Source organism: Mya arenaria, chromosome 2 (assembly GCF_026914265.1).
Source record: "Mya arenaria isolate MELC-2E11 chromosome 2, ASM2691426v1".
Taxonomy (NCBI): domain Eukaryota; kingdom Metazoa; phylum Mollusca; class Bivalvia; order Myida; family Myidae; genus Mya; species Mya arenaria.
In genome coordinates this window covers 55,096,579-55,124,410 of record NC_069123.1, presented here as the reverse complement: position 1 = coordinate 55,124,410, position 27,832 = coordinate 55,096,579, and the positions used below count along the sequence as shown (strand labels likewise).

At 33.7% G+C, this 27,832-nt stretch overlaps 2 protein-coding genes across 2 annotated transcripts; one reads left to right on the top strand and one right to left on the bottom strand.

Moving 5' to 3' along the window:
* The first annotated feature begins 1,998 nt into the window (after positions 1–1,998).
* On the top strand, positions 1,999–22,929 carry LOC128245860 (DNA excision repair protein ERCC-1-like). The gene is made up of 12 exons (XM_052964084.1): positions 1,999–2,137; positions 10,194–10,248; positions 11,142–11,352; positions 12,180–12,237; positions 12,441–12,544; positions 13,830–13,929; positions 14,251–14,327; positions 16,444–16,543; positions 18,462–18,533; positions 18,842–18,910; positions 22,131–22,209; positions 22,713–22,929. The coding sequence occupies exons 1-12, from the start codon at positions 2,093–2,095 to the stop codon at positions 22,751–22,753; spliced, it is 1,011 nt and encodes a 336-aa protein (XP_052820044.1). The 5' UTR covers positions 1,999–2,092; the 3' UTR covers positions 22,754–22,929.
* Positions 22,930–24,018: 1,089 nt separating this feature from the next.
* Positions 24,019–26,617, bottom strand: LOC128222577 (oxidized purine nucleoside triphosphate hydrolase-like). Its single transcript, XM_052931662.1, has 4 exons — positions 26,589–26,617; positions 26,164–26,340; positions 24,705–24,850; positions 24,019–24,469 (listed from the first exon to the last, which is right to left on the bottom strand). Exons 2-4 carry the CDS (start codon positions 26,313–26,315, stop codon positions 24,291–24,293), a joined length of 477 nt encoding a protein of 158 aa, XP_052787622.1. The 5' UTR covers positions 26,316–26,340; positions 26,589–26,617; the 3' UTR covers positions 24,019–24,290.
* Positions 26,618–27,832: the final 1,215 nt, after the last annotated feature.

The window sequence follows — 27,832 nt, the reverse complement described above, 5'->3', positions numbered from 1 at the left end:
TGGTTGGATGAAAATCTTTCTTATAGGACATATTTATTACCTTCATTGAGTTTAATTTACTTCTTTTGGTGAGTATTTGTTCGAAACTTTAATTTTAAACATCTCGAATATGCATAAATAAATTATGAAAACAAATTTAAAACTGTATTTAAGTTGCTTTTATAAATATTTTCATGTAATGTTTGTTCTTATAATACACTAATTTTCTATGTGCTTGAGCTTCCTGCCTGCATCTAAGCGTCTGGCTCAGTGCGTCAAGTGAGATAACTGTATGCACATATTTTACGTTGCTATATAGACAGACATACGCCTGTCTGTCTAAATTGTGAAAAAGTAGATTTTTATAAAACATTTATGTGAATCCACAATATATCTGAAAAAAAAATGTCGAAGACCAATGACGGAAAGATGTTAAAGTTATAAAGGGCCTATATCGTCCCAATAGGGTGCCAACGAGATATCGATCCGATTTGTATCCGATGCAAAGTATTACGAAATATATCCGTTATATGAATTATATTGATCCAATAAAGCCAGAATTGAAACTTCCCTACATTCTTAAGCACAAGTGTAACTGTCATGTTGTGCCTGTATTTTTCAACTGTATACGTATACCAATAAACATACATGTAAATATAACCATATCAAAAAAGATAAGACATAAAAATAATACAAAACGCTTTTCTGATTTTTTATTCAATTAAGTACTTTCAAAATTCAAAAACGGCCATGATTGCCATGTGGTATGGCCTGGATGTATTTTGAAATTGTGTATTTTTGGAAAACAACAACAACAGCGACGACTAAACGAACAATTATGAACTTAAATATCTTATTTGCATTTTTCAATTGGAAATATAACAACGCCAGAGTTCTTAGTGAATTTAACTTCTCCTCAAACCAATTTCACGTCGATTTCTGTACATTTTTCGAAATGTTTCTATAACTTAACCCATTTTTTTTTATTTCATGACAATTTGAAATAAAACCCCTAAATGAAGCATATTACAATGTGTACAATAGAAAAGTTGAAAATATATTAGTTACCATGATATGAGTTGACTTCACTTCTACAAAATTGGATTTCACTACGATTTCCGAAAGGTCTTATTTTTTATCGATTAAAATAAAATAAAATATCAAACCTTTAGATATCATGTTCCAACATGTGTACAATAAAAATATAAAATATATAAAAGGAAAAAAATGAGTTATGAGTGGATTTCATATCTACAAAATTGGATTTCACGTAGATTTCCGATCAAGTTTCTATAACTTCTCTAGCTATTACCAATTTCGATAAAATTTGAAACATAAACCATTTCCTGTAATACAGTATAAATTATATTCCATCAGGTTTACACAAAAAAAATATCTGTTTAAAATAAAGAAATGAGTGGATTTCAGTTTTTTTTATAGATCTTGCAGATCGACATGTCTTTTATATCCGACTTTCTTTCCGAGTCGGAACGGAGATTTCCGTAGGTCCGGAAAGTATTGGTCTGGAAGGACAAATATACAAAAATGTTAGAATTCCTGAAGTACTGAGTCAACTTACAGATTTGATTTACATGTATTCATGCATTGTTTCTATTTGTATTACTATTATCAATAGTATACTTATAACTGAATTTAATATGGAAAAAACAACACACAATGTGTTTGTTATTTGTGACATTAATTTTAGTACATGTGCATATTTTATGTTTTTATTTTTGCCTTAATTTATTATTTGTTTTATTGATATGAAATAAATGGTGAAATAATTATCATCAAATATCTTATGTTTTAATCAACCGTAATCTTTTGTAATCCTGTTACCCCCCGCGGTCATTCACACATAGATAACGCCCGAAAGCTACTATAAAATTTGGAAAACAGCGACCGGAGAAGACCGGGACCGGATGAGACCGGGACCGGGAAAAAATATCGCCCTCCGGAGTCTTTTATACCCAACCATCCTGTATCACCCTGCACCCAAATAATAAGTGTAGTTATGTCCCTTAGATACAGTTTAGACATTTCATAGAAAATTAACTTATACCTGTACATTTGTAATATATATTTGTAAATAAGCTGATAAGATAAAAATATGTTCAAAATTCCTTCATCGAAAGATATAAACGAAAAGGATGAGGTATTTAAAGTAGAAGTGATAAATTAGATGTTTACTATTAGAATTAAACCCGAAAAAGTTGATGAATCTGAGTATATACATGCATTTTGCCATTCTGTCTTTTATCCTTAACATATAATTATCATCATTTTCATCATAATCATCTCAAGTGATTACTTCTCTCCTAAAAGAGTAATGTTCCTATGTGGCTAAAACATACACACATATGCAGGCAGAACCGAGTTCAGCATACACCTAATCTAGTCCAAATAATTGTACGCTGACGGATTTTTTTAGATTTTTGATATGGCAAATCCTTCACGTACAGATTGTTTAGTATCAAAAGTGGGTAGTTGTTCCGATCAGGATTCCGGGTTAAAGCATATAGCGTCTATAAAATATCATAAAAACAAGAAATATTACCAGATAATGTTATTTTATATTAGTTCTGTACACAAAAAATAATATCCAACTTATAATTAGTAGTTTGACGGGTTTTCTTCATTTCATTGTGTCAAAACATAACGATGTATACATGAAGAGCACCTGCAAGGCTTCAGGGCACAGTTTTAAATCGCTCGGAACATTTCGGCCATGGCCGAGTTGTTACAATTGTATAACGAGGTCTATCTCGAAGCTTTGTCGGAGGAGGCCGAGTTATTACGATTGTATCGAGTTGTTCCCCTTCGCATAATTGTTTTCTGTGTCAGTCAACTTTCGTTTTATTGGAAAGGTAAACAACTTGTTTTAATGCATTAAATGCTTGTTTAGTGCAAAATAACATTTCACTTACATGGTAAAATATGAATATAACTCTTTATGATCATTTTCAACCATAAAATACTTCACTTAAAACAATTTCAATATTTTTAAAACACCCCCGTTTTTGCACATTCCCGTTTAGACGTTAGGGATTGGAAGAATCCCGTATAACATGTCTATTATTTTAGACTAACACCTAGTCCAACGTTGACGGTTTTTTTACGATTTTTGATATGGCAAATCCTTCACGTACAGATTGTTTTGTACTAAAAGTGGGTAGTTATTCCGATCGGGATTCCGAGTTAAAGCATATTGCATCTATAAAATATCATAAAAACAAGTGATATTACCAGATAATGTTATTAAACTGTCTTATTTTATATTATTTCCGTTCACTAAAAATAAATATTATGATTAATTATGAGTTTGACCGGTTTTCTTCTTTTCATTCTGTCTAAACATAACGATATATACATGAAGGGCACCTGCAAGATTTCAGGGCACAATTTAAAACAATCGGAACATTTCGGCCATGGCCTAGTTGTTACGATTGAATTTACGAGGTCTATCTCGAAGCTTGTCGGAGGTGGCCGAGTTATTACGATTGGGTCGAGTTGTTCCGGTTGGCATAATTGTTGTCTGTGTCAGTCAACTTTCGTTTTATTGGAAAGGTAAATAATGTGTTTCAATGCATAAAATGCTTGTTTTGTGCAAAATAACTTTTCACTTACTTGGTAAAATATGAATATAAACCTTTATGATCAATTTCAACCATAAAATACTTCACTTAAAACAATTTCAATATTTTTCAAACATCCCCGGTTTTTGCACAAACCCGTTTAGACGTTAGGGATTGGAAGAATCCTGTATAACACGTCTATTATTTTAGACTAAGCATACAACATGATGGCTTTATAAAAAACTTCATGAGACGATGGGATTTTAATAGAAAGTTCCAAAGAAATACATGTAAGAGCATGCTGAAGGACACTAGCCAGGGGAGTAGCTTCCTATAGGCCTACACATTTTTCAGAAAAATCGAAAAATAAAAATGCCAAATCTGCAATGAAAACTGAAGGCATAGGGGGATGAGGGACTAAAATATGAAATTCTGACTAATGCCTTAATATATCAAAACCGGGTATTTCAAGTCAATCATTTTCGTGCTCTAAAATACATTTTAACACGACATTAATGTTCCGTATATAATTCAGACATGTCAACCTTTGGCAATGACAGAGAGGTAGATTTGGGTCTCAAAAGCGGTAGTTTGGGTTCAGAAGCGGTCGAATTCCCAATTCCTATAATTTTCAGTCAAAAACAATGATGGAAACAATGTAAACAAAAACATGATATTTGTTACTACCGTATTATATCATGCATAGGACGCACTTTTTTACCCCCAATTCACGCCTTAAAAATTGTCTGCGTCCTTTCTATGCTATTAGAATTTCATCTGTTTTTTTCCAAGTCCATTTCAGGTCGAAAATATCGGACCGGGGAAGAACGCGGTAATAGTAAGTATCTGTACTGCGTCACCGAAGAGAACAACAAACGTAGGTAAAATCACGCAAGTTAACACACGCAGAAATATATTGAATGTTTACTTTAAAATGATTTATTGAGAAATAAATTGAAAAAAAAACACGAGTGTTTACTTTTTTTATAAAAGGGACGCTACTCACAAAAACTCGATGTGAGTGCACTTTAACTAGATTGAGTTATAACGGCAACGGAAATCGGGAAAGGAGGTAAATATCAATTAATCGTTGTTTATGATTTTAATGTTTCGATATTTTACAAAACATTTTGTTGTTTGTTACTGTTTTAAAAAATTGATAAATGAATGTGCATAACGCAAAGTAGCATTATTGTCACTATCAAATCTTTTCAAATGTGCGAAGGTGTGAAAAAACCCGCTGTCTGTTATTAGAAAAACATCAATAGAACAAACTATTGTGATGGTAATATCTTATGGTTGTTTGTTCGCACTTTACCCGATGTGCCTTCCGCTGTCAAGGCTAATTACTGACACTTAATTATGCCGACATGCTTTAATCCACACAGCGACAAGCCTTATCAAAACAATCATCAGTTTTGACAATACACAGTTTTGTTGCGATTGCAACGGTTGCAACGGTTGACAGTCATTCAGAAGGCATGTCGAGACTATTGCAACGGTTGCAACGGTTGACTGTCAGTCGGGACTATTACGGCATTTGTATAAGTCTTATAATATGCGTAAATGTTCTCAAAATGTCAAGACATATATCATTGTTGTGTACGCTAAATTACCAAAATATGACAATAATTATCAAAATATACAAGACAGTTACCAAAATATGCCTTATATACAATTTTTTGTTTGTTTTTTACTTCAATATATATGTTATAAATACTTGACCAACCTCAATTTTTCGGCTCCGATTTTGATATTTTTCCGCTGCGTCCTATCTTATATATTAGGGGTTTTTACCCGTTTTCTCAACTATTTTTTTGCCTGCGTCCTATCTATGCTAGCGTCCTATACATGATATAATACGGTACTTTTAGATTTTCGGAAAATACGCAAAAAATACGTTACGGTTGATACTTGTCAAATGTCAATATTTTTGATTGAGAAACAGAAGAAATGATATCTCTGACTCGTAAAAACAAGTTTTTATTCAGAAGAGCTGCTAAAAAAATCAATTCAGACTGCCAAAACAGGTCGGAGTGTATTTAGTGCAGATGACTGCAGAACTGTATATGTCAAATTTCCCGCCAAAATGTGGTAAAATTTTATACACTGTAGATAATTAATAACACCTTGGAAATGTTGTTTTCTTTGATGTTTTGACAGTTCTATAATGTCTTTGATATTTACAAAAATGCTGATTAGTAGGATGCCAGTTAACAAAGAATGCTGATTAGTGGTCTTTTGTACCGTACTGGTAACTTAGCAACGATCTCGGCCAAAGTGTGAAGTGATTTGACAAGTTGTTTATTGCACCATGTTCTTTAAAGTGACAGATTAATATGTTTTTTTAGCATGGTGGATAGAAATTTGAAGTTTATAAAAGAAAATTTAAGGCCAATTTGATAAAAAAAAATTTTTTAGAAGAGCTTTCAATAACGGTAGATTTCGACGGGAGGGCGTAAGAAGGGTCTCAAAAGCGGTATATATTTTACCTACCGCCGGTAGAGTTCACATGTATGATAATTTATCAAAAGTCGTGCGGACGCACTCAAAACGTTCCAAAATGGGTTCCCCGTAGTGGTCCACGCACTTGAAACTCTTAATGAAGATGGAGACGAGAAGGCCGGACAGTATTTGGCCTCTGAACTGCTCTTTGAATCGATAACCTCTCTTGTAGTGGCGCAACACATATTTGGTACTACTGTGAAGCTGACAAATCTTCAAAAGATAGACAAATATCTACTACACGCTGTTGAAGAAACAAACTTCATTGTCAAATTGTGCCATGACTGGAGTGCTGATCCTGATGTGTAGAATGGACTGAACATGAAAACAACAGATATAAGCTCAGACTTCGACATTCAACCATTAATGCCAAGAAAAGTTGGTTAACAACAAAACAGCAAATCCTGAGGTGCAATACCATCTGACTACTTCAGAATAACCTTGTACAATGTCTTTATTGATCATTTAGTACAAGAAATGGAAAGCCGTATCCTGAGAGTTGAAGACTGATACAGTGCATACCATTTGTTTTCTTCAAAACTGGACATTCTACAGGACGACATGCTGCCATCAATTTATGCTGCTTATGCCCCCAATTTCCATGAAACTTTTGAAACATTTAAAACAAAAATTGCACGATGGAGGGTCAGATGGAGCATCGCAGCCGCAAGTCCATCTAGACTACAAGAGACCTTCAAGCACCAACAAGGACCTGTATCTGTGCGTATTTACAATATTCGAGGTTCTTCTTACCATGCCACCTACATCAGCCTCTTGTGAAAGGTTGTATAGTGGAATGAAACGAATAAAAAAATCTTCCTGCGAACGACAATGACAAGCGACAGGTTATCATCCTTGGCCCTAATCCACAGCCAAAAGAGCATGATCATAGATGTTGACCGCGTCATCAATGTGTTTGCGCCGCAAAAATGCTGTAATCTAGAGGGTTTTTTAATGATCTCGGAAAGTCAAGTGTGCTGTAGAAAGTGATATACTATATATGGCATTGTTTGTGCAAATACACATGTTTTGCTTTGGTTTTGGCATCAACATGCATTAATATTGAGTGGAATTTAATTAATAAAAGCTTCAATGTTTTATTTCTATGACCTGTCTTCTTTAGCATATTTTTTTTGAAAACTTCAAAAGATGAAGGCTTGGAAGGTCAAATATCAAAACCTTGTGTCATTGTCATTATGGTGACATTTTCAATCCGTCTTAAAGTAACATGAATAACATGTATTATAATATAAAATTTATTGCCAATTTGCCAACTTATAGGTGCAGTTTTATTTAACATTGTTGAAAAATAGTGTAAGAAATTGCTGTGTTAGAGAAACTTACACATTTCAGTGAAAAACTTCCAACATTGATGGTAAGGAAGTTCATACTTCCAGTTTCAAATTCTTAATGGAAGCCTTGTGCACATTCACACAAGTTAAATGAGGTCATTTGAAATTTAGATAAGTGTGAATAAGGTGACAATAGCGTCTTAAAACATTTACGGTTGCAAAGCATAGATGATTTATAGATTATGGGTCGAGATTTGTATGAGTTTAATAACGCTGACTAGAATTATATTTATAGGATGGGAACAAAGAAATAGCTTTCAGAAAATTGACAGCTACCTTAATTACCATTACGGTAATTAACACCTTGTGATGCTGTGTTTAGCGTTGACTCTATGCGGTGGAATGCGAGGAAAATCATAGAATTGCAAGCAGGGGCGTATTGCTTATATTGTGGGATATAGTGAAAATAATTTAATTTAATTTAAAAGATAATGTCCACGGTAAAGGAAAATCTTGGTGCTGTGCGAAATCTGCAAAAAGCCCATGGTTGGTAATATAAATGTAACATGATGCTGACATATATAACATTGATTAAAAAAACACTTTTAAGGCATCATTATGGAACTTATGTGTGAAAAAAAACGCAACAAAGAAGGAAAACATAAACTGTTCAAACTCAATATTTAATGCATTGTACAGGGATAAACACTAACTTTTTCATCAGGTGAGCAGCATGATCACCTGCCCAGAAATTTGATCATTAGCGGTAAGCATATGGCAGTTGGAGTTTTGGGCTCAGATTGGGCTGGATCATTGGTTGTGCACTGGATTTAACATTTCTGAGTAGAAGATATGGCATTATGTTTACTAGGATATTTTATATTAATAGCATGGTTGTTAGAGGGTCTATAAACTCCGGTCAGTGAGCAGCATGCGGTTGAATCATTTCTAGTTGGTTGTCAGAGTGAGGGGACCACACAGTTGTCAAAGGCATATTCATCTGAAGGGCAGGCAAACATATTTAAAAGATTGTATTTGCAATTTAGAGAATAGTTTCAAGGGAAAAGGTTGTAGAAATTGTGATACCAAGATATTTAACATGATCTGTAGTTTGGAGTACTGTGCCATGGAGGTGCTAGATGATTAGGAAAGGTTTTCTCTTTGTTGAGATGTTGATGACTTCATATTTTCTGATTAGAGGTCATATACCAGTGTTTTCCCAGGATTGGATACTATTAAGGTCATACAGTTGTTGACATAAGTCTTTTAGGTAATGGATGGCGTTACAGGAGGCAATCATCAGGGAAGAGATGAACAACGGATTGGACATTGGGAGGTAGATTATTAGTGTAGGCCAGATAGAAAAGGGGTCAAGGACGCTGGCCTGGAGGAAAGCAGAGATGAAAGATGAGGTAACTGAGAAGGAGTCTTGTAGGATGACCTGTTGATATGTGAAGAGGAAAAAAGTCTTCAATCCAGGCGTGGTTGTATCTCCAATACCAAAGTGATAAAGTTGTTTTAGTGTGATTAGTAAAAAGATTACTTATTACTTATGAATAAAGAAAAAGTATCTACATAAGATGAGGAAAGTTGAGAGACATGTAGTGTGCATGGGTAAGAACCTGTTCCCATGGTTACCTCTGTCTGTAGAATGTCTGTAGTGCTAGTGTTGTTGGTTCAAACTCAATATCTTCTAAGGCTATTTAAGGTTTGCTGGAATATTGATATATTTTGGCAAAGATCAACATTATTCTGAAAGAGATCATTTGAATAAATGCATTTTAAGTGTTTCAAATTTGATTTTGTTGCCAAATTCTGAGAGAGTTCCCTTTAGAAATGAAATTAATTTGTTATAACATGTAATTGAATTTTTTTTTCAAATTATTGAACAATTTTAAGAGGATTAGGTAATGTTCTTCCCACAATTTAAAATTTCCTTTACTCTGCAAAACTAACTGATTAAATTGAAAGATTTTTTTTCTGATAAATTCAATTTGTAAACACTCTCTCATAGATTGGCTAATAAGTGTTGGGAATCGGACCAATTTTTACTACCGCTTTTCAGAGATTAAAAACCAATTAGTAATAAATGTTTATGCTTCTACAATTTCCACTCTATCAATTTTGCGATTATTACTTTATAGCTAACACTTGCTTATGCATTACCTCACCTCTGTATTGTTATTTACTTTTATCTACATTAATTTCTAAAATTATAATGAAATTGATGAATTTAACAGGAATATTCTTTTTAAATGAGAATTTTTTAAGTTAGAATCAATGGCTTCATTGTTCAGAACTTTGTTAAAGTTAACAACGGGATTTACTACCGGGTACATCGTTGTTAGGTTTTAAAGGTGAACTATTTGACGATTTTAACTCATATATTTAAACAAAACAAGTAAAGCTGAAACAGTTGTCTCATCTCTTGCTAGTAATACTGCAGATCATAAGTGTATCTGTAAAACTTACAGAGCAAAATAATGATTTTAAAGTTAACAACAATGACTTTAACAACATTGTTAACTTTAACAAAGTTCTGCTCAACAACCCAATGTTGACATCAATGAAAGTTTTCCATTGATATCAATCATCAGAATAACACTTTTGCATTTAGTATCTTTTTATTGGGGGATTTTTTTTCATAGGTTTGGTGGACTTTTAGTATATTTTGATAATAGCGTTAATCTGAAAGAAAAGAAAACAGTTTGTTATATAATATATGTTATATTATTTTATAGCGTTGTGCCAATATATGAGATATGTGGTCACTTGAAAATGAGGTTGCAACTTGTAAATTAAAAATTCTTTCTTTTATCACCTAGAATTTGAATTTCAGATTAAACCGAGCAGTCTTTTCCAAAGTTACAAGCAGAAGAAGCAAGAACAACCAGGTCAGTAATTTGTTGTCAGTAATCTGTTGTATTTGGTTCAGCATTTGGTGGTATTTGGCTTAGCCAAGTCAGTACTCGGGGGTATTTGGCTCAGCCAGGTCAGTACTTGTTGGAATTTGGCTCAGCGAGGTCAGTACTCAGGGGTATTTGGCTCAGCTAGGTCAGTACTCGGTGGAATTTGGCTCAGCAAGGTCAGTACTCAGGGGTATTTGGCTCAGCTAGGTCAGTACTCGGTGGAATTTTGCTCAGCTAGGTCAGTACTCAGGGGTATTTGGCTCAGCTAGGTCAGTACTCGGTGGAATTTTGCTCAGCTAGGTCAGTACTCAGGGGTATTTGGCTCAGCTAGGTCAGTACTCGGTGGAATTTGGCTCAGCTAGGTCAGTACTCAGGGGTATTTGGCTCAGCTAGGTCAGTACTTGGTGGAATTTGGCTCGGCCCATTCAGTACTCAGTAGTAATTGGCTCAGCCAGGTCAGTGCTCAGTGCAGTACTTGGTGGCCAGGTAAGTACATGTGAATCCCAGGTTTCTGAGGAAAGTCTCTATGTTAAAACTTCTTTTTTTATGGAACTGGAAGATATTTTTAAATAAAAGGTATATGATTGTGTATCAAGTTATGGCCAACTTGGTCCAGATTAAGATCACTTTTAGTCTATATATGAACAGCGGAGAAAACAAGTAACTTTTAAGGCATTCATGCCATTTGAGAAATGTTAATAGTTAAGAGAGACAATTAAATAGATCTTGTTCTTGAAGTGAACACCCATAAGCTGTTATTTCCCCTTACCAATGCTTTTTTTGAATTTGTTTTTTGATAGGTTTAATGAAATTAAAAACTTTAAACAGTATTTTGCCTCAACTCTAGTCTTTTATGAAAGTGATAATTTTTATCATAGCACCGGTTGTTTCAAGCAAACCAAACACTAATGCAACGACCACTGGTCCAGTAACAGTATCTACCTCGAAGACAAAATCTTCCACAACAACAGCTGCAGTTACAGTAGGAACAACTAAACCAACAACATCGGCAACAACATTGAAAGGTCAGACGTCAACATCTGGTTCCCATCCCCAGGCAGTGCTGGAACCAGGAAATTCCACTGAAGGGTAACAATGTTTGAATGTAAAATGAGATTATTTGAATGAATGTTTGTATTGAAATAATGTTGTAACAGACAGTCTCTCATAATTATGTTGACATTGTTTTTAAATTCTACCATAAACATTATTCTACCATAAACATTTTAAGTTTAAATTCAAAGAGCAAGGCCAATGACTAACTGACATCTTTACGTAACTGGCTGGTAATATACTTCATAATTGTACATCATTTTCATATACTATAAAACACATGTGCATGGTTAGATTTACATCAAATAAAACATTTATTTAATAGTCTGTGTAATTTTGTTCATACTTGAAAGTCATCTTGTGAAATCAGCAAATACATAATGCCAAGTTTTAATTTTTGTTATGGTTTTGCATTTTATCACTGAAATGTATTGCCTATACTCAGAATCTGATACGGTACTCTGTAAAATATTTAATCCATTTTAAGATGAAAAATGTCCTATTGCACCAAATTAATACACTTTTTATACAGTCTTTTAAAAGACCTTGTACCAAAAAAAATCATTAAAAGTTTAATTTGAGGAATTAGGACCCGATCCTTTTACATGATGAAATTGAATATTCTGAGAAGCACGTTGCCTTTGGCTGCAAATATGATTAATAAAAAGTTTTTTTTGTAAAATGTGCGCCAAATTTTCAGATAAAAAAGAGAAGGGGTCTTTTCTGCAGGAGGAATTTGAAAATTTCAAATCTCTTAGGAAATTAATTTTGAGTAAAGTGGCAAACAATTATGGAAATGTTTGGTCTGAATATGAGAGATTAAATTCTGAAAGGATCTACATTTCTGTTCTGTGTGTTTTCAGGAACTCGACTGGCACCAAGCCAGCTCTGTCAAACTCCATTAGAGTCAATCATAGACAGGTACTGATTACTGTAATTTGAAGCCAGACAAAACTGTTGCAAAATAATCCAAGCTTGCATCCTTTGTATTTTCTGTCTTTTTGCTTTGTTAAGAATAATGGCAACTGCTCATTTAGAAAACATAATGATTCATGCTTCTGGTAACTTGAGGAATTTTATGGTTATTCAGAGCCAAATATGGTACAGTTATGTATGATTTTCAGAGAGGCAATCCAATATTGAAGCATATTCGAAACGTACCATGGGAGTATGCAGCCATTGTTCCAGATTATGTGATAGGCAGGTCCAATTGTGCGCTCTTCCTCAGGTCTGCTCAACTCGCTGTTCACAACCTGTATCATAGCTACATGTATTTAAATGTTACTCATTATGCAAACCCATAGTTATTATGTTTTAATGAGTATGATATGATGAGGTCTAGGGTGAGTTATGTTTAATTTACTAAAAAAGAACATAATAAATTGTTTTTATATAGCTTTAAAATAATTTAAGTGCCAGTTTCTTTTAGGGTTAAATAATTAGAGGAAAAAATAAAAGTGTATATATAATCTCAGATAATGTTTGATAGAACCCAGAAGTTCAAAAGATGCTTTAACTGTAAATGTGGTCATGGGCATTTACATCCAGTGGTTAAGGGTCGGCCAAATGCGTTTACATAGGGTAGGTAAATGGCATTTACATCCAGTGGTTAAGAGTCGGCCAAATGCGTTTACATAGGGTAGGTAAATGGCATTTACATCCAGTCGTCAAGAGTTGGCCAAATGTGTTTACATAGGGTAGTTGGCAATGATGGAAATACATCAAAATGTCAGCTGTCAAAATGTCCTGGGTCTGCTGTTTGTGAACATACTTCCCGGGTCGGATGCTTGTGTACATTCTTCCAGGGTCTGATGTTCATGTACATACTTCCTGAGTCTGAACTTTGTGTACATACTTCATGGGTCTGATGTTTGTATACATATTTCTTGCATTTGATGTTTGTGTACATACTTCCTGAATTTGAAGTTTGAGTACACACTTCCTTGGTCTGATGTTTGTGTACATACTTCCTGGATCTGATGTTTGTGTACATACTTCCTGGATCTGATGTTTGTGTACAGTGTATCTGGGTCTGATGTTTGTGTACAGTGTATCTGGGTCTGAGTCTGATGTTTGTGTACATACTTTCTGGGTCTGATGTTTGTGTACAGTGTATCTGGGTCTGATTTGTGTACATACTTCCTGAGTCTGATGTTTGTGTACATACTTCCTGGATCTGATGTTTGTGTACAGTGTATCTGGGTCTGATGTTTGTGTACATACTTCCTGGATCTGATGTTTGTGTACAGTGTATCTGGGTCTTATTTGTGTTCATACTTCCTTGGTCTGATGTTTGTGTTCATACTTTATGGGTCTGATGTTTGTGTATAGTGTATCTGGGTCTGATTTGCGTTCATACTTCCTTGGTCTGATGTTTGTGTACATACTTTATGGGTCTGGTGTTTGTGTACAGTGTATCTGGGTCTGATTTGTGTACATACTGCCTGGGTCTGATGTTTGTGTACATACTTCCTGGATCTGATGTCTGTGTACATTGTATCTTGGTATTTTAGTTTGCGGTACCACCAGCTTCACCCAGAGTATCTGCATGAGCGGCTGAAGGAGCTTGGCAAGGGTTATGAACTTAGGGTCCTGCTGGTCTTGGTTGATGTTGTAAGTCTTATTAGAAGTCTTTAATGAATAATTATGTACAAGTGTTTTATCGTATATCACTATTGTTTGCAAATAAAATAATCTGTCTGACAGTGAATAAAATCAGTGTCATTTTGCACAAGGGAAATTGAAAATTCATTAAATGCTTTTTCTATTTAAATCTAATTTTTCTTTCGATAAATGTTATTTATTTTACTTTTTGTTTGGTGTTATTGATGTTGGTGTGAATATTTAAGTACGGTAATATTTGCATTAATTAAATAGTCGTTTGCATTTTTCACCTTCTAATTTTGTTCATTTATGATTTCTTTTCTTTTTCAGAAAGATCCACACCATTTGTTAAAAAGCTTAACGAAGATATGCATTCTCGCTGATTTAACGATGATCTTAGCTTTTACGTAAGTATCTTTTTAATTTACCTTGCAGCAAGAAATTAAACTTAATGAGATTTTCAAAATATTGTTATTATTTACAGTATTTTAATGTACTTTGTGTTATTTTGTAATGTCCATCAAGTGTTATAGTGAAAGATTGTAACTTGTAAACTGTAAAAAAAAAGTTTTTCATGAAAGCCTATTGAAGTAAGTGCCTTGTAGAGTTTGGTTATAAAACAATGACTCATTTGAGGAAATTGGTCTTTAATCGTAACCATAATTTGTATCTTCAGGCTAAAAGATTAAAGTGGCACTTTGTATTGAATTAAGTTAGAAACATCTTGTCTAGACATTTTAATGAATTTAATACAATGGAATTGGATTTTAATATTCATATACTGGTATCTCGTTGTGTTTCTTAGAATTGGGCAACACCCACAAGCTGACAGCCCTTTATCATTATCCAATTGTTTAAAACTGGTTAACTCTGGTTTTGTCAAAGTTTAATAGCAAAACCATTTATTGATTGGTCAATATTCATCGAATAATTGCTCTGAACCAATCAAATCATTTAAATGAGCAAAGTGGTTACAAATAACCTGTAGACTAATCTAAGTATTATACAATGGGCTGCAGACAAGTTTGATAGCCAGCCAGATTGCAGAGTATAGGCCCTTTAATTGTCAAAAATCCACCAATTTGAAATTGTGCTTCTCTGCTCTCTAATATGAGGATTTTTTAGCCTGATATTGTTAACACATTTATTTTTGGAATGAGACCTTGAAAATTGTTCAATAGCCAACACAGACCTCTGAAATATTAAAAGTATCCAATATTGCCTTTGGATTTCATTTTTTTACAATTGATCACTGTTTGCACTCTAACTTACTTCACGGACATTATTGAGAAGCAGTCAAAGGGGTTATACCATATGATAAGTGAGATATTTAACTAAGAAATTGATTCAAGTTAGGGAATGACTTAAGGTGCTTCAAACACATATTTCTTTTGGTATTTTTTGTGTATAATTTTCAATTTGAAGATTTCTCAGACTTTTAATGGAAACAGTCTTTATATATTATAATAATCCTGATAACCTTATATTTATAAATAATTTGGTTAAATAAGATATTTAAGCTTGTCTTAGAAATTAGATCTAGACAATCACTGAACTTCTTTTATATATTAAGTGCTTTTTGCAATCGTTTATATAAAGAGAAAAAATAACATGATATTTAAAAGGGTCTCATTTTGATGCTTTTGCTACTGGGTCGGTGTGACATGATGGCTTAAAGCTGCACTCTCACAGATTGAAAGTTTTAACAACTTTTTTTATTTTTTGTCTTGGAACAAGCCAATTTTTGCAAAAATCCATGGAAACCAGTTATTCAAGACTGCTGACAAAAAATTAGATCGCAGGTTTTTACATTTAAGTTCAAAAATTGATGTTTTATGTATTTTCCTTAAACCGTTAGAAACGGTTTAATCCATAAATCATCAATTTTCGAATGGAAATATGAGAATCTACGATCTGATTTTTTGTCAGCAATCTTATGTCATTGTTTTGCAGATATTTACACCAAAATTTGCTCTTTCCAAGATACAAAATAAAAAAAGTTGTAAAAATGGTATATCTGTGAGAGTGCAGCTTTAAGGCAGATTTCAAATTAATCAACGTTTAGTGCTATTGCTTTTCAGAACTCACATGTTGTATGAAATTTTCTCAAAATTTTCTCAAAATTGCCATTCATTCTGAAATGCTAGTGAAAGTTTTCGTGTGTTACAATTACTGGTATTGTTGTTGATAATTGTCAGGAATTTATAGATGTTTTGTTTCATAAATATGATGAAAGCATGCGTATATTGAGAGCATGTTTCATTTTTGCGAGTTTTTAATCAACACCATTGCCTCATTGATTATCAGCTCATTATGATACATGATATCGAAAACAAATAATTCTGTACAATTGATACAGCTTTGAAATTAAACTCAATTCAGAATGAATTTCATCTTAGAAAACAGACTTGCATTTTGAGCAATATGACCTTGAGTAGGGAATTGTTCTGAGTAAACATTGGGTGAAGGGTTGTTTTTACATATATCTGTAATCTGTAATAATTTTTTATGTGACTCTTACAGTGCAGAAGAGGCAGGACGGTACTTAGAGGCATATAAAGTGTATGAGAATAAACCGGCAGAAGCTCTAATGGAGCGGGCAGATACTGACTATGTCTCTAAGGTAATTTACCATACAAGAACAAGCCTATGTATATCTATGTATCGAATCCTATGGCTTTAAGGCAGGGCTTCAAAGATTTTCAGATCTCAATTGTTCCCCCCTCCAAAAAAAACATCTAAAAGTTTGAACCTTAGTATTTTGGACCACACATAATTATTTTCAAAAATTATTTATCTTGCATATCTTATTTTCGCACATACAAAGGTTCAGTCATATTTTGTAGTGAATTCAGACATTTCGGCCATGTTTTGAAGGTTCGCTGTAACGATTGTTGATTATTATTTTTCTAATCATATGGTATACTTTAACCAGCCTAAACAGGAACATGGTAAATACAGTAGTTGGTTAATAAGCCTGGAGTAAAAAGGGATCATAATACAAGAACAAGCCTATGCATACGTGTCTAGGCCTCTGGCTTAAGGGGAACTTAAGGAGGACAAGCCTTGAAAACCTTGTTATTAGGCCGAAGATGTGAAGGTAATGTTCAGGTGCAAATTGAACTACAGGGACAGCCCCAATAGCAAAAACTACCCACTGCAGTTTACTTTGCTGGCTTTCAGATATTTGCAAAAACTAAAAAGGAACAGTCCGCAAACTTTCAACATAATTTTTTAGGTTACAGACAATTAACTAAATTCATCTTCTACAGTGAATTTACTGTTGTGCCTGCAAAATAATACTGATTTCTAGTGTTTCAGTTTCCCTCAACAACATTAGAAACAAGTTTCAACAGTTTTTTGTAAGAAAAAATAAATTAGTTGAATGGAACTGCTATGTCCCAATCAGCATGTTAGTACACATAATGCAGTGAAAAGGTTAAGAAAACAAACTAAATCAAGTAGATCCAGTATGTTCTGAAAATTTTGGAAGTCACAAACCAGTCAGCTTCAAAAGCTATTTAAGATAGAAAGTGGCCTTTAATTTGGTCTGAGTATTAAGATGCTTTGATTCACTGTCATGTATAAAAGTAAGACAAAACACATACATGAAACGCTGAGTAGACACTTTAAAATTGTAGTAATTCGCCCTTTACCACTACAGTTAATATTTGTGTTACCATGGGAAGTTATATTTTTCAGGAAGCTTTCCTTGAGGTAGCAAGGGAATGCCCTGTTGTCAGCTTCCTTGAGTCTAACAATCAAGTATTCCCTCGTGGGAATGTGTTAGTGATAGCTCTTCATTTTCTAAATTAGAGAACAAGAAAGAAGAATTTTGTGGCATACAAAGTTTAGCAAGTTTAACAATGAATCAATGGAAACAAAATTTAGTGAAAATTACGACTCATTAGTTGTTACAAAGTGCTGTTATTGTATTTCTTTGTGTAAAACAAGCATAAAAATATTTCAAGAAATGAATAAGATTGGAATTGACAGTTTTACTTAAGTTTTACATATATTTTCCCGTTCCTTTTTAATACCCATGAACAAAATATGTCAGAGCATAGTAAGTGTCACTGAATTGTTTTACTTTAAGGTCATATGCATGTTTTGTACTCTTTTAATAACATAGAACAAGAAAATTAATATTTTGGAAACTTGAGTGTGAAAACATTGCAAGCAACCATGACAAAATCTGGTAGCCCAGTGAGAAAAATAATTTGTCAGACTTTCCTAACAACACTTTTAAGTTCATGTCGATAATTGTAGAATATTGATGGCTTAAATTCTCTAGATCAAATTATCTTGGGACATGATAATTTGTGCACATTTCAGAGAGACAAGTTCATTATGTGATTGAGGTCTCCTGCCCCTTACATGATTAACAATGATATATGAATATATATGACAAAAATGACAACAGTACAGCATTTTGAAGCAAAAAATAAACACCTCCATAAATACATGAACATGTTTAACATAAATTATATTTGAATTCAGAAATAAGTAAGTGCATTACATTTTATTTTTTTCTACTTCAGCTCACTGAATGTCTAACTACTGTGAAGTCTGTGAACAAAACCGACTGCTTGACTCTTATTAGTGCTTTCAAGGTAATGAAACATGGCAGTTATAGTACTGTAAGATTTGATTTGTTCTTCATGTTTTTGAAAAAAGCAGCTTCAGGAACAGTTAAATCTTCAGGAACAGTTTTTGATAATTAAGTTTCCATCATAATAATGTTCCATAAAGATAATACAGATTACATTGGATGTTATGTCACTTTAATAGGATTTATTTATCATAACATTTCGATTTTCAGTCTTGATAATAGTAGAACTGCATTTTACCCGCACTTTCTGCTCCAATTTCGAAGAACAGTAGAGCATGTTGAGATTTAACTAATTATTCCTTTTTTCAGTCAATGGAGGGCATTATTAAAGCGAGCAAGGAGGACATCTCAATGTGTGCAGGATTTGGGCCACAGAAGGTAAGATAGGAAATAAAACACAACATACATCTCCATAGAAGTGTTGTTAAAACACAACATACTTATCCATAAAAGTGTTCTTAAAACACAACATTCATCTCCATAGAAAACTTGTTAAAACACTACATTAATCTCCACAGAAATATTGTTAAAACACAACATATATCTCCATAGAAAACTTGTTAAAACACTACATTAATCTCCACAGAAATGTTGTTAAAACACAACATATATCTCCATAGAAAAATTGTTAAAACACTTCATTAATCTCCACAGAAATGTTGTTAAAACACAACATATATCTCCAAAGAAAAATTGTAAAAACACAACGTACATTTCTATAGAAGTGTTTTAAAAATACAACATACATCTGCAATGAAGTGTTGTTAAAACACAACGTACATTTCTCTAGAAGTGTTTTTAAAACATAACGTACATCTCCATAGAAGCTTTTTAAAACACAACGTACATCTCCATAGAAGCTTTTTAAAACACAACTTACATTTCCATAGAAGCTTTTTTAAACACATCGTACATCTCCATAGAAGCTTTTTAAAACACAACGTACATCTCCATAGAAGCTTTTTAAAACACAACGTACATCTCCATAGAAGCTTTTTAAAACACAACGTACATCTCCATAGAAACTTTTTAAAACACAACGTACATCTCCATAGAAGCTTTTTAAAACACAACGTACATCTCCATAGAAGCTTTTTAAAACACAACGTACATCTCCATAGAAGCTTTTTAAAACACAAAGTACATCTCCATAGAAGCTTTTTAAAACACAAAGTACATCTCCATAGAAGCTTTTTAAAACACAACATACATCTCCATAGAAGCTTTTAAAACACAAAGTACATCTCCATAGAAGCTTTTTAAAACACAACGTACATCTCCATAGAAGCTTTTAAAACACAACGTACATCTCCATAGAAGCTTTTTAAAACACAACGTACATCTCCATAGAAGCTTTTAAAACACAACGTACATCTCCATAGAAGCTTTTTAAAACACAACGTACATCTCCATAGAAGCTTTTTAAAACACAACGTACATCTCCATAGAAGCTTTTTAAAACACAACGTACATCTCCATAGAAGCTTTTTATAACACAACATACATCTCCATAGAAGCTTTTAAAACACAACGTACATCTCCATTGAAGCTTTTAAAACACAACGTACATCTCCATAGAAGCTTTTTAAAACACAAAGTACATCTCCATAGAAGCTTTTTAAAACACAAAGTACATCTCCATAGAAGCTTTTTAAAACACAACGTACATCTCCATAGAAGCTTTTAAAACACAATGTACATCTCCATATAAGTGTTTTTAATTGACAATGAATTTCAATTTTGGGAAATTTTTATTTTCTTGTGATTTCTTAAAATTTTACAGACACACATTGCAATTGAATCTTCTGTGAAGTGAAATGATTTTTTCAAAAATTAGAACTTCCACTTCTAAACTGTTAATAGTGCATGTTTCTTAACCATCAAACTTTTATGTTCTGTAATACAGTTGAACACCGTTAATCCGAAATCGTAGGGACCCAACAAATTACTTCGGAATAGCGATGTTTCGGATTAATAATTTTCCGCAAATGACAGCGTTTGCGAATTATAGATGACGTTAACAATACGATACATTCGGTTTGAGTTATCTTTCGTATACAAAAATATGTGTTGATTTAGTTTTTAATAATTGATAATAATTTGTTATTATACTTTTTTATTAAAAGATTTAAAACAAAATGACAGCACATGTATGCAATGCGTCGATCGAATCGGACGAGATAGACATTTTCTAATGATATTCAGATTGTGTTAACCAGCAATTATATACACACTGCATTAACCACATGAATCGCTCAATTTCTGACATCAATGTTTGTAACATACGCGTGCTCAGTGCCATTCGCGCTAATTGTGGTCCATAATCACCTCAGGCCGATGCCCAAGTGCATTTGCAGAATGGTGTGAAAAACTATGACACGATCAAGTTCGAAATAAGAATTGATAAATAGGTGTGAAAAATCAAATCGGGACCGTATTTTTTACTTCGGAAAAGCGATTATTTCGGAATAGCGATTTCGGATTAAAGACCAAAAATTTAGTGGAACAAAGAAGGAGTAAAATCGGTACCGAAAATAATTTCGACAGCGATTATTTCGGATAAACGGTGTTCAGAATAGCGGTGTTCAACTGTAAATACTATTCACTCAAACATGTAGGCAAAAAAGGCATTGTTCCAGATGTTGTCCAGTAGATACATGCATTAAACATATTAATCAGGTATATTCTAGCCAATGAACATAGGGAATAAATGTCTAAAATTAAGCTTCATTGAATAAAACATGAATCCTATTGTTCCCAATCTCAAAATGTCATGGTTGTTCTCACAATGAAATATGGTTTTAAACCAAACAGTTCAAAACTACAGATGTGACATTCTCATTATAAAATTGGTGTAGACTTACAACTGCAGAGACATATTGTCTGAAACCTATCTGCTTGAAGCTAGCGCATTTGTAGGGATTCATAAACATAATTTTCTACATAGTTCCATCTAGCTAGGAGCCACAGAAATGACAGCTGATGGAAAGTGATATTATAACGGTTTTTGAACCCCTATGTACAGTATACCCACAGTACTGTTGAATTGTCAAGTGTATTTGACATTTGGCCATTTTCAGAATGACTGTATGAATGTAAAGTACTCACTTATTCTTAATTAAACCAAATTTGGTTTGTAAATAAAAGTTTTGATGTACATAAAACGCAGCTTTAAAAGTAGCATTACTCTTTTTTAATGGGTATAGTTATAAAATATTGAAATCGGTGATTGAGAACAGTGGAAAGATAATGAGTGTTATCGGTCAACATCATCGTCACATGATAGCTACTGATTGGTGTGAATGTTGGACAAAGTGGTCTGGGAATACTTTTGATCAGCTTCAAAAAAATGAAACTATAAAATACAAGATTTTGAAATGATTGCCTTGCATTTTCATTCATTATTTTAACAATGTTCTGCTAGTTTGTCACCATTATGGCAATGTCTACTTAGACAAACATGTTGAGCACAATTACAAACAAAGTTTATATTTAAAATATGGTTATTTAAGGATATTGGCATGCAGATTCTCCTTCTTAAAGACATTGTTGATGGGTTAAAAAATGTACATGTAATTTGCTTCTATTTTATTTTCAGGCACAAAGACTGTATGATGTTTTCCATGAGCCGTACCTTAGACTGAAGAAACGGGAAAGAGAAAGGCTAAGAAATGAAGGTACTGCAATGTTTAATTAAATATGCTGTATATTGAGGGGGGGGGGGGACATTCACTTTATCAAGGCTATTTTAAATGTATGTCCAGTGTTGCTGGAACTTGATGATTGCTGAATTCTCAAGATTGTTCCTATTATTTGATATTGAAAGTTACAAGTAGCAATATATAAAATATACTAGATCACTTGTGCTCTTATTTAATCATTTACATGTATATACTTAGTTGCAAACATACTGACTGGGTATTATAAACAAGAGTTCATAGGAACCACTTGCTGGTCTTGCTTAAAAATATACGCACGGTGTAAATACTGCTTTTATAATAACATTTCTTAATTTTTGAAAAATTGATTTTCTTTGATTGATCTTAACAAAACACATTGAAATTAACGAAAGCAAAATTATTTTGCACATATTTGTTTTGCAACAGAGTACTACTTTTTTCATCCAGGTACGGTGTATATATACCATAAGGGTAACCTATTAAATTACGTTGTCTTTCAGAGCAAGACAGTAAAACCAGTCCATCTAAGAAGTCCAGATGACCAGTAAAACCAGTCCATCTAAAAAGTCCAGATGACCAGTAAAACCAGTCCATCTAAGAAGTCCAGATGACCAGTAAATCCAGTCCATCTAAGAAGTCCAGATGACCATACTGCCTTGATTATACATTTATTTATTTAACTTTGCTCTCTTTATATTAAATAAAATATAAAAATGATTTAAAGGAATTTGAATTGTTTCCTAGTGTGCATACATGAATCTACCGACTCTTGCTGAACTAGACATATGATTCATGGTGGAGAAAGCTTATTTGGTTTGGGATATTAATTAATGGATATAAAAACTGTTTAAAGTTTGGTAATCAAAAGCTGAAAGTTGATGAAATTTAAGAGCAGACAAGGTAAATTTAGGCCACTACTGTAACTACCATCTGGCTTATAACTCCAAAGTGAATAGTGCGAGTTGGCACGATCTATATTTAATTTAAAAGGTCAGTCAAGATTTGCTTTGAAATGCTCCGTATAGCGAGCTTAGTTGATATGATAATACATTGCCAATAACTCTGAGGGAATGGAGTGGTCATGCCTTACTTATTGATACGAAGTTTAGTAGAGATTGGACAAAAATGCTTGAATTAGAAAACAAACGTGAACCTCTAACAACGCAGAAGATGCCGATGCCAGACTACATGATCATTACTAGGGCTATGCTTCTGCAATACATCTTCTGCAACATGAATATAAAACAAGAGCACCGCGGAGTGGGTGCCAACGCTCGTCTGATGAAATTCCAAGTCGAAAAGGGGGGATAACTCAATATTAATTAAAGGCAAAATTATATGACCTGCTATAAACATGCATAGTGTTAATAGGAACACGTGTAGCAAGTTTAATGTGAAAATGTTGAACGGTTTTTGAGTTATGAGGTAAGGTTAAAGTTTTTGGACGACGACGACGACGCAGACGCAGACGCAGACGACGCCGACGACGCCAAGGCTATCACAATAACTCGACTTTTTTTCTTCGAAAAACAGACGAGCTAACAATACACTCAGGATAGAAAACTACAAGTCAGCTAGGTCTTTCCCTGTTTATTATAAAAAGTAATCGAAATAAAAAAAAATCGGATGCACTATAAACACAGAGTACACTTCCATCTAACACCATTCGTAAGGTTAATACCAGAAGGTGGTAAGCTACATTTGAATATTAAAGGTTTTAGAGCCATATGGCTTTAACCCATAATGCACTCTGTGCTTATTGTGAATTGTCTGTAGCCAAGGCAAACACTCGCTCGAAAGATCTCGTGCAATAGTTACTTTATTTTATGTCTGGTCCCAGATCCATCTTTCTCATGTTTTATATAAAGACAAATGCATCGCCTAACTACAGATGAACGTATGCCTTCTTAAACACAGAATTCTCCGTAATAAAAAATGCATTCAATCACGGTAAAGCTAGGGAGATGTCTCTTTCCACATGCAGGAATTCCCATTTTTTACAGAGAAAATCCATTATCCCAACCATTGACATATCATGCATCTTAAAGCAACTCCCTGACAAGTCGAATCCATAAATCTCACATGGGCAGTTTTTTAACCTGCGATAGTGTGTAATCTAATATTTTATCGTGTCCCTCAAACGTGAATTCGCCGGAAAACAATTTTCCTTCCAAGAAGATTGGGAACCACAGTTTGTCATCCGGCCACATTTTATCAAAAGGGATTTTGTCGACCGGGAACCAGCATGGACGCATCTCTGAAATTACAATAGAAAGACATGCGTGAATGAGGTTGATGAGGAAAATTTAAAAAGCAAATTATGTTTAAAAGCGGCAGCCAATTGACCAATGAAAAAGAAACCGATGAATAAAGAACTAGTTCATACTGCGTCAATCTTGGCTAAAGAACGCTATTCATAGGAAACTTAAAACATTACTTCATCACCTTAGTACAAGAACTTATTATCTGCTTACATTTCTACATCCACTTACCATCCGTCTCCACTGGTTCTCCGCTGTACGTGGAGCCGGTGAACACGTGCACCTCGAGGAGCTGGGGGTCCCCCTCAAACCGGAACACAAGTCGCCCGATCTCCGTCAGGTGGCGCGCCGTTAACCCGCTCTCCTCGTGCAACTCTCTGGGAAAACAGCGTATAATCAATAATCATCGGATTATATTCAAAGAGAACCATTCAAAACTGTTAAATTGGCAATTTAACGCCTAGATGCAAAATCAGGTAGTTCAAAACTTAGCCGGAGTTTCAGATAACCTGACACCCGTTATGTCGAACTCTGATGCTGCACTATAAGACCACAACATTCACAAATCACACTCTTTACAATTGTGGAAAATGTAATCACAACTTTCCACACTTTTCACGATTTTGTCCATTTTCCACAATTGACAAACTTTCCCATTGATTATTTTTAGTTTTGTTTACTTGGTTGCTAATTATCATGTTTCAGTTAGAATAATTTACATATTAACGAAATTAAAAAAAGGCAGGTCCAATCAACATCTGTGAGTGTAAGTGATATAAAGGTAATTTATGCAAGGGAAAAACAGCAATGAAATGTGTGTATGTAACGAACTAGATGCAACACGGTGTCTTCATATGTCGAACACAAGTTATTTCAAAATCTGTCCGTACAATATTATTACAGCTCGGATATGAGCAGCTATACTCTATGCCCTTATATGCAGCATTTTATTGTGTATAAACAGCAAGTGTGACCTTTTACTTAGAGGTCGGGTCACGGGTCTACACGCGACATGTCGTCCTCATGTGTCGAAAACATGAGGCAAACTATTTTAAAATCTCATGTCGAAAACATGAGGCATTTTTTAAAATCTCATTTTGAGAGAAAGTTACAGCCCGGATATGACCACCTATAACCTATGTCCTCATATGCAGAATTTTATAGGAAACAAACACTCTCTAGTTGGTTCTTACCCACCCGGTAAGAACCAACAGCCCGGTTAACTCAGTTGGTTTATGCGCCGTACTAGTGTTCCAAGGGTCGTGGGTTCGAGCCACACACCATACGCAATTTTCCTTCCAGGTTTGCTTTAGATCGAGGGGGTGGTATGCGACCCACCTGTTTGACTGTCCATATTTTTCACAAATGGTTTGTGAAACGCACTTTAACATACTTCACAAAGTGTGGAAGAAGTGATTTGTAAATTTTATGGCCCAGCACTGCACTTCAGTATGAATTTAAATAAAAGTTTGAAAATTAAGTATTTACAAGAGTGAACAAAACTGTAGATTTAACGCCTTGAATCAGCGTTTGTAACATGCCGTTATATGCATGTATATCATGTAATATAGCAATTTTATGGTCTGCCATTTTAACGCAAATGTACCCATTTAAACTCAACTATATGAATGATAGTAAGATACAATATTAATACTATGACGAATTGTGGTTAATTAAAACCTTAAATTACCTTAAAGCTCCTTGCAGAATTGTTTCCCCTTGTTCTACTTTACCGCCGAATCCATTCCAACGACCTTGACCGAAACCACGTTTCTTCATTCCCAAAAGTACACGGCGGGCCTCCCGGATCATGACAAGAGTCAACACTTTGTTTACAACCATTTTTTACAGTCTCTCAGTCGGCAATCTGAAAGAAAATATTATCGTGAAAGTCTTAACTTAAGGATTTTGATAGAAAATTTACCATTTAAGATCATGAAAATTGGCGACTGCTTTGTTTACCTGGGGACCTATAAATAGAATCAATGAACTACCTGTTTAAACCGAACCATTTAAAGGCAGATTAATTTTGAATGAAAATAAAATGTCTTATGTATATTAATTTTTTAAAAAAACTATCGATACCATTCAGTGTTATTGTGTGTAAATAGTTACCTAACCCGGATCAACTTAATCCATGTGGATTTAAAAAGTAAAAAGTATTATAATCTCCCTTGTATGCATGCTCGCCATGTTCCATACTTTTAGGCTATAGACCACTAAACAAATACTATAAGTTGTATAGTGAATTGACCAATTTGCACGCGAAATAATACTGATTTCTCATGTTTCACGTCCCTTGACACCATACATAAAGGGTGAAAGTTCCACTCATGCACATAAGAATAAAAAAATTCGTTTCTTATAATAAAAATCACACTGTATGTATTCGATAAAGTAACACAACCCCGCGTAGGAGTACAGACACTGCGGTGGACATTTAAACAATATCTAAAGAGGATCAAGCAGATCCATAATGTTCAGCAAGTGTTTTTTAAATGCATACTATTCCTTTTCAAAACCTACAAAAATGTTAAGTAGCCAATATTCTGATATATATATATATATATATATATATATATATATATATATATATATATATATATATATATATATATATATAGTCATGCTTTGATTCACTGTCATGTGTCCGACTTGGTGTAAGTTGCCGTTAATTGGTTGTGTCAGGATTGAAGATTAGCTCTTAACTTAACAATTATTTTTGTGTACAAAATAAAATTTATTAAAGAATAAAACACAAAACACAATACATAAGTTTGAATTGTCCAATCAGGATCACTAACAGGTGTAGTGTCCGTGACGCACCTTGTACATCTATAGTTTACACCATCAAACTATTCAAAAGGAACCATTCTTTCTGAGTTTAAAGAAACCCTTGGATATTTATCTTGTCAAAGCATCGTGATATTTCTATATCTGAGAAATGCTGATTGCAAATTTTGATATTTTGTCCGTGACGCTGAAATGTCCGTGCAATAGCCGGCAGTTTCTTTGTACTTCTTTTTATATTTTTTACTGTTAATTACAATGTCTGATTGGAGTTGATAACAAAAACTCCTAAGACATATAATGTTTTATAGTATATATTATTTATATATATTAAAACGTCATAAATAGGAAAGTGATAATAATAGGAATGCGATACATTGAATTTTATTTTCCAGATTCTTTTGTTTTAAATACATTCAGCGATTCACAAAATAATAAAAACAGAATGTTATCATTTGTAATTAATAAAGATAGAAAAGAGAAAAATCACGGCCTTTACAATTTAAATAACACTATCTCAAAACCTGAAGTGTCAGACTTTAATCACTCTAGATAAAGATACAGAGAAT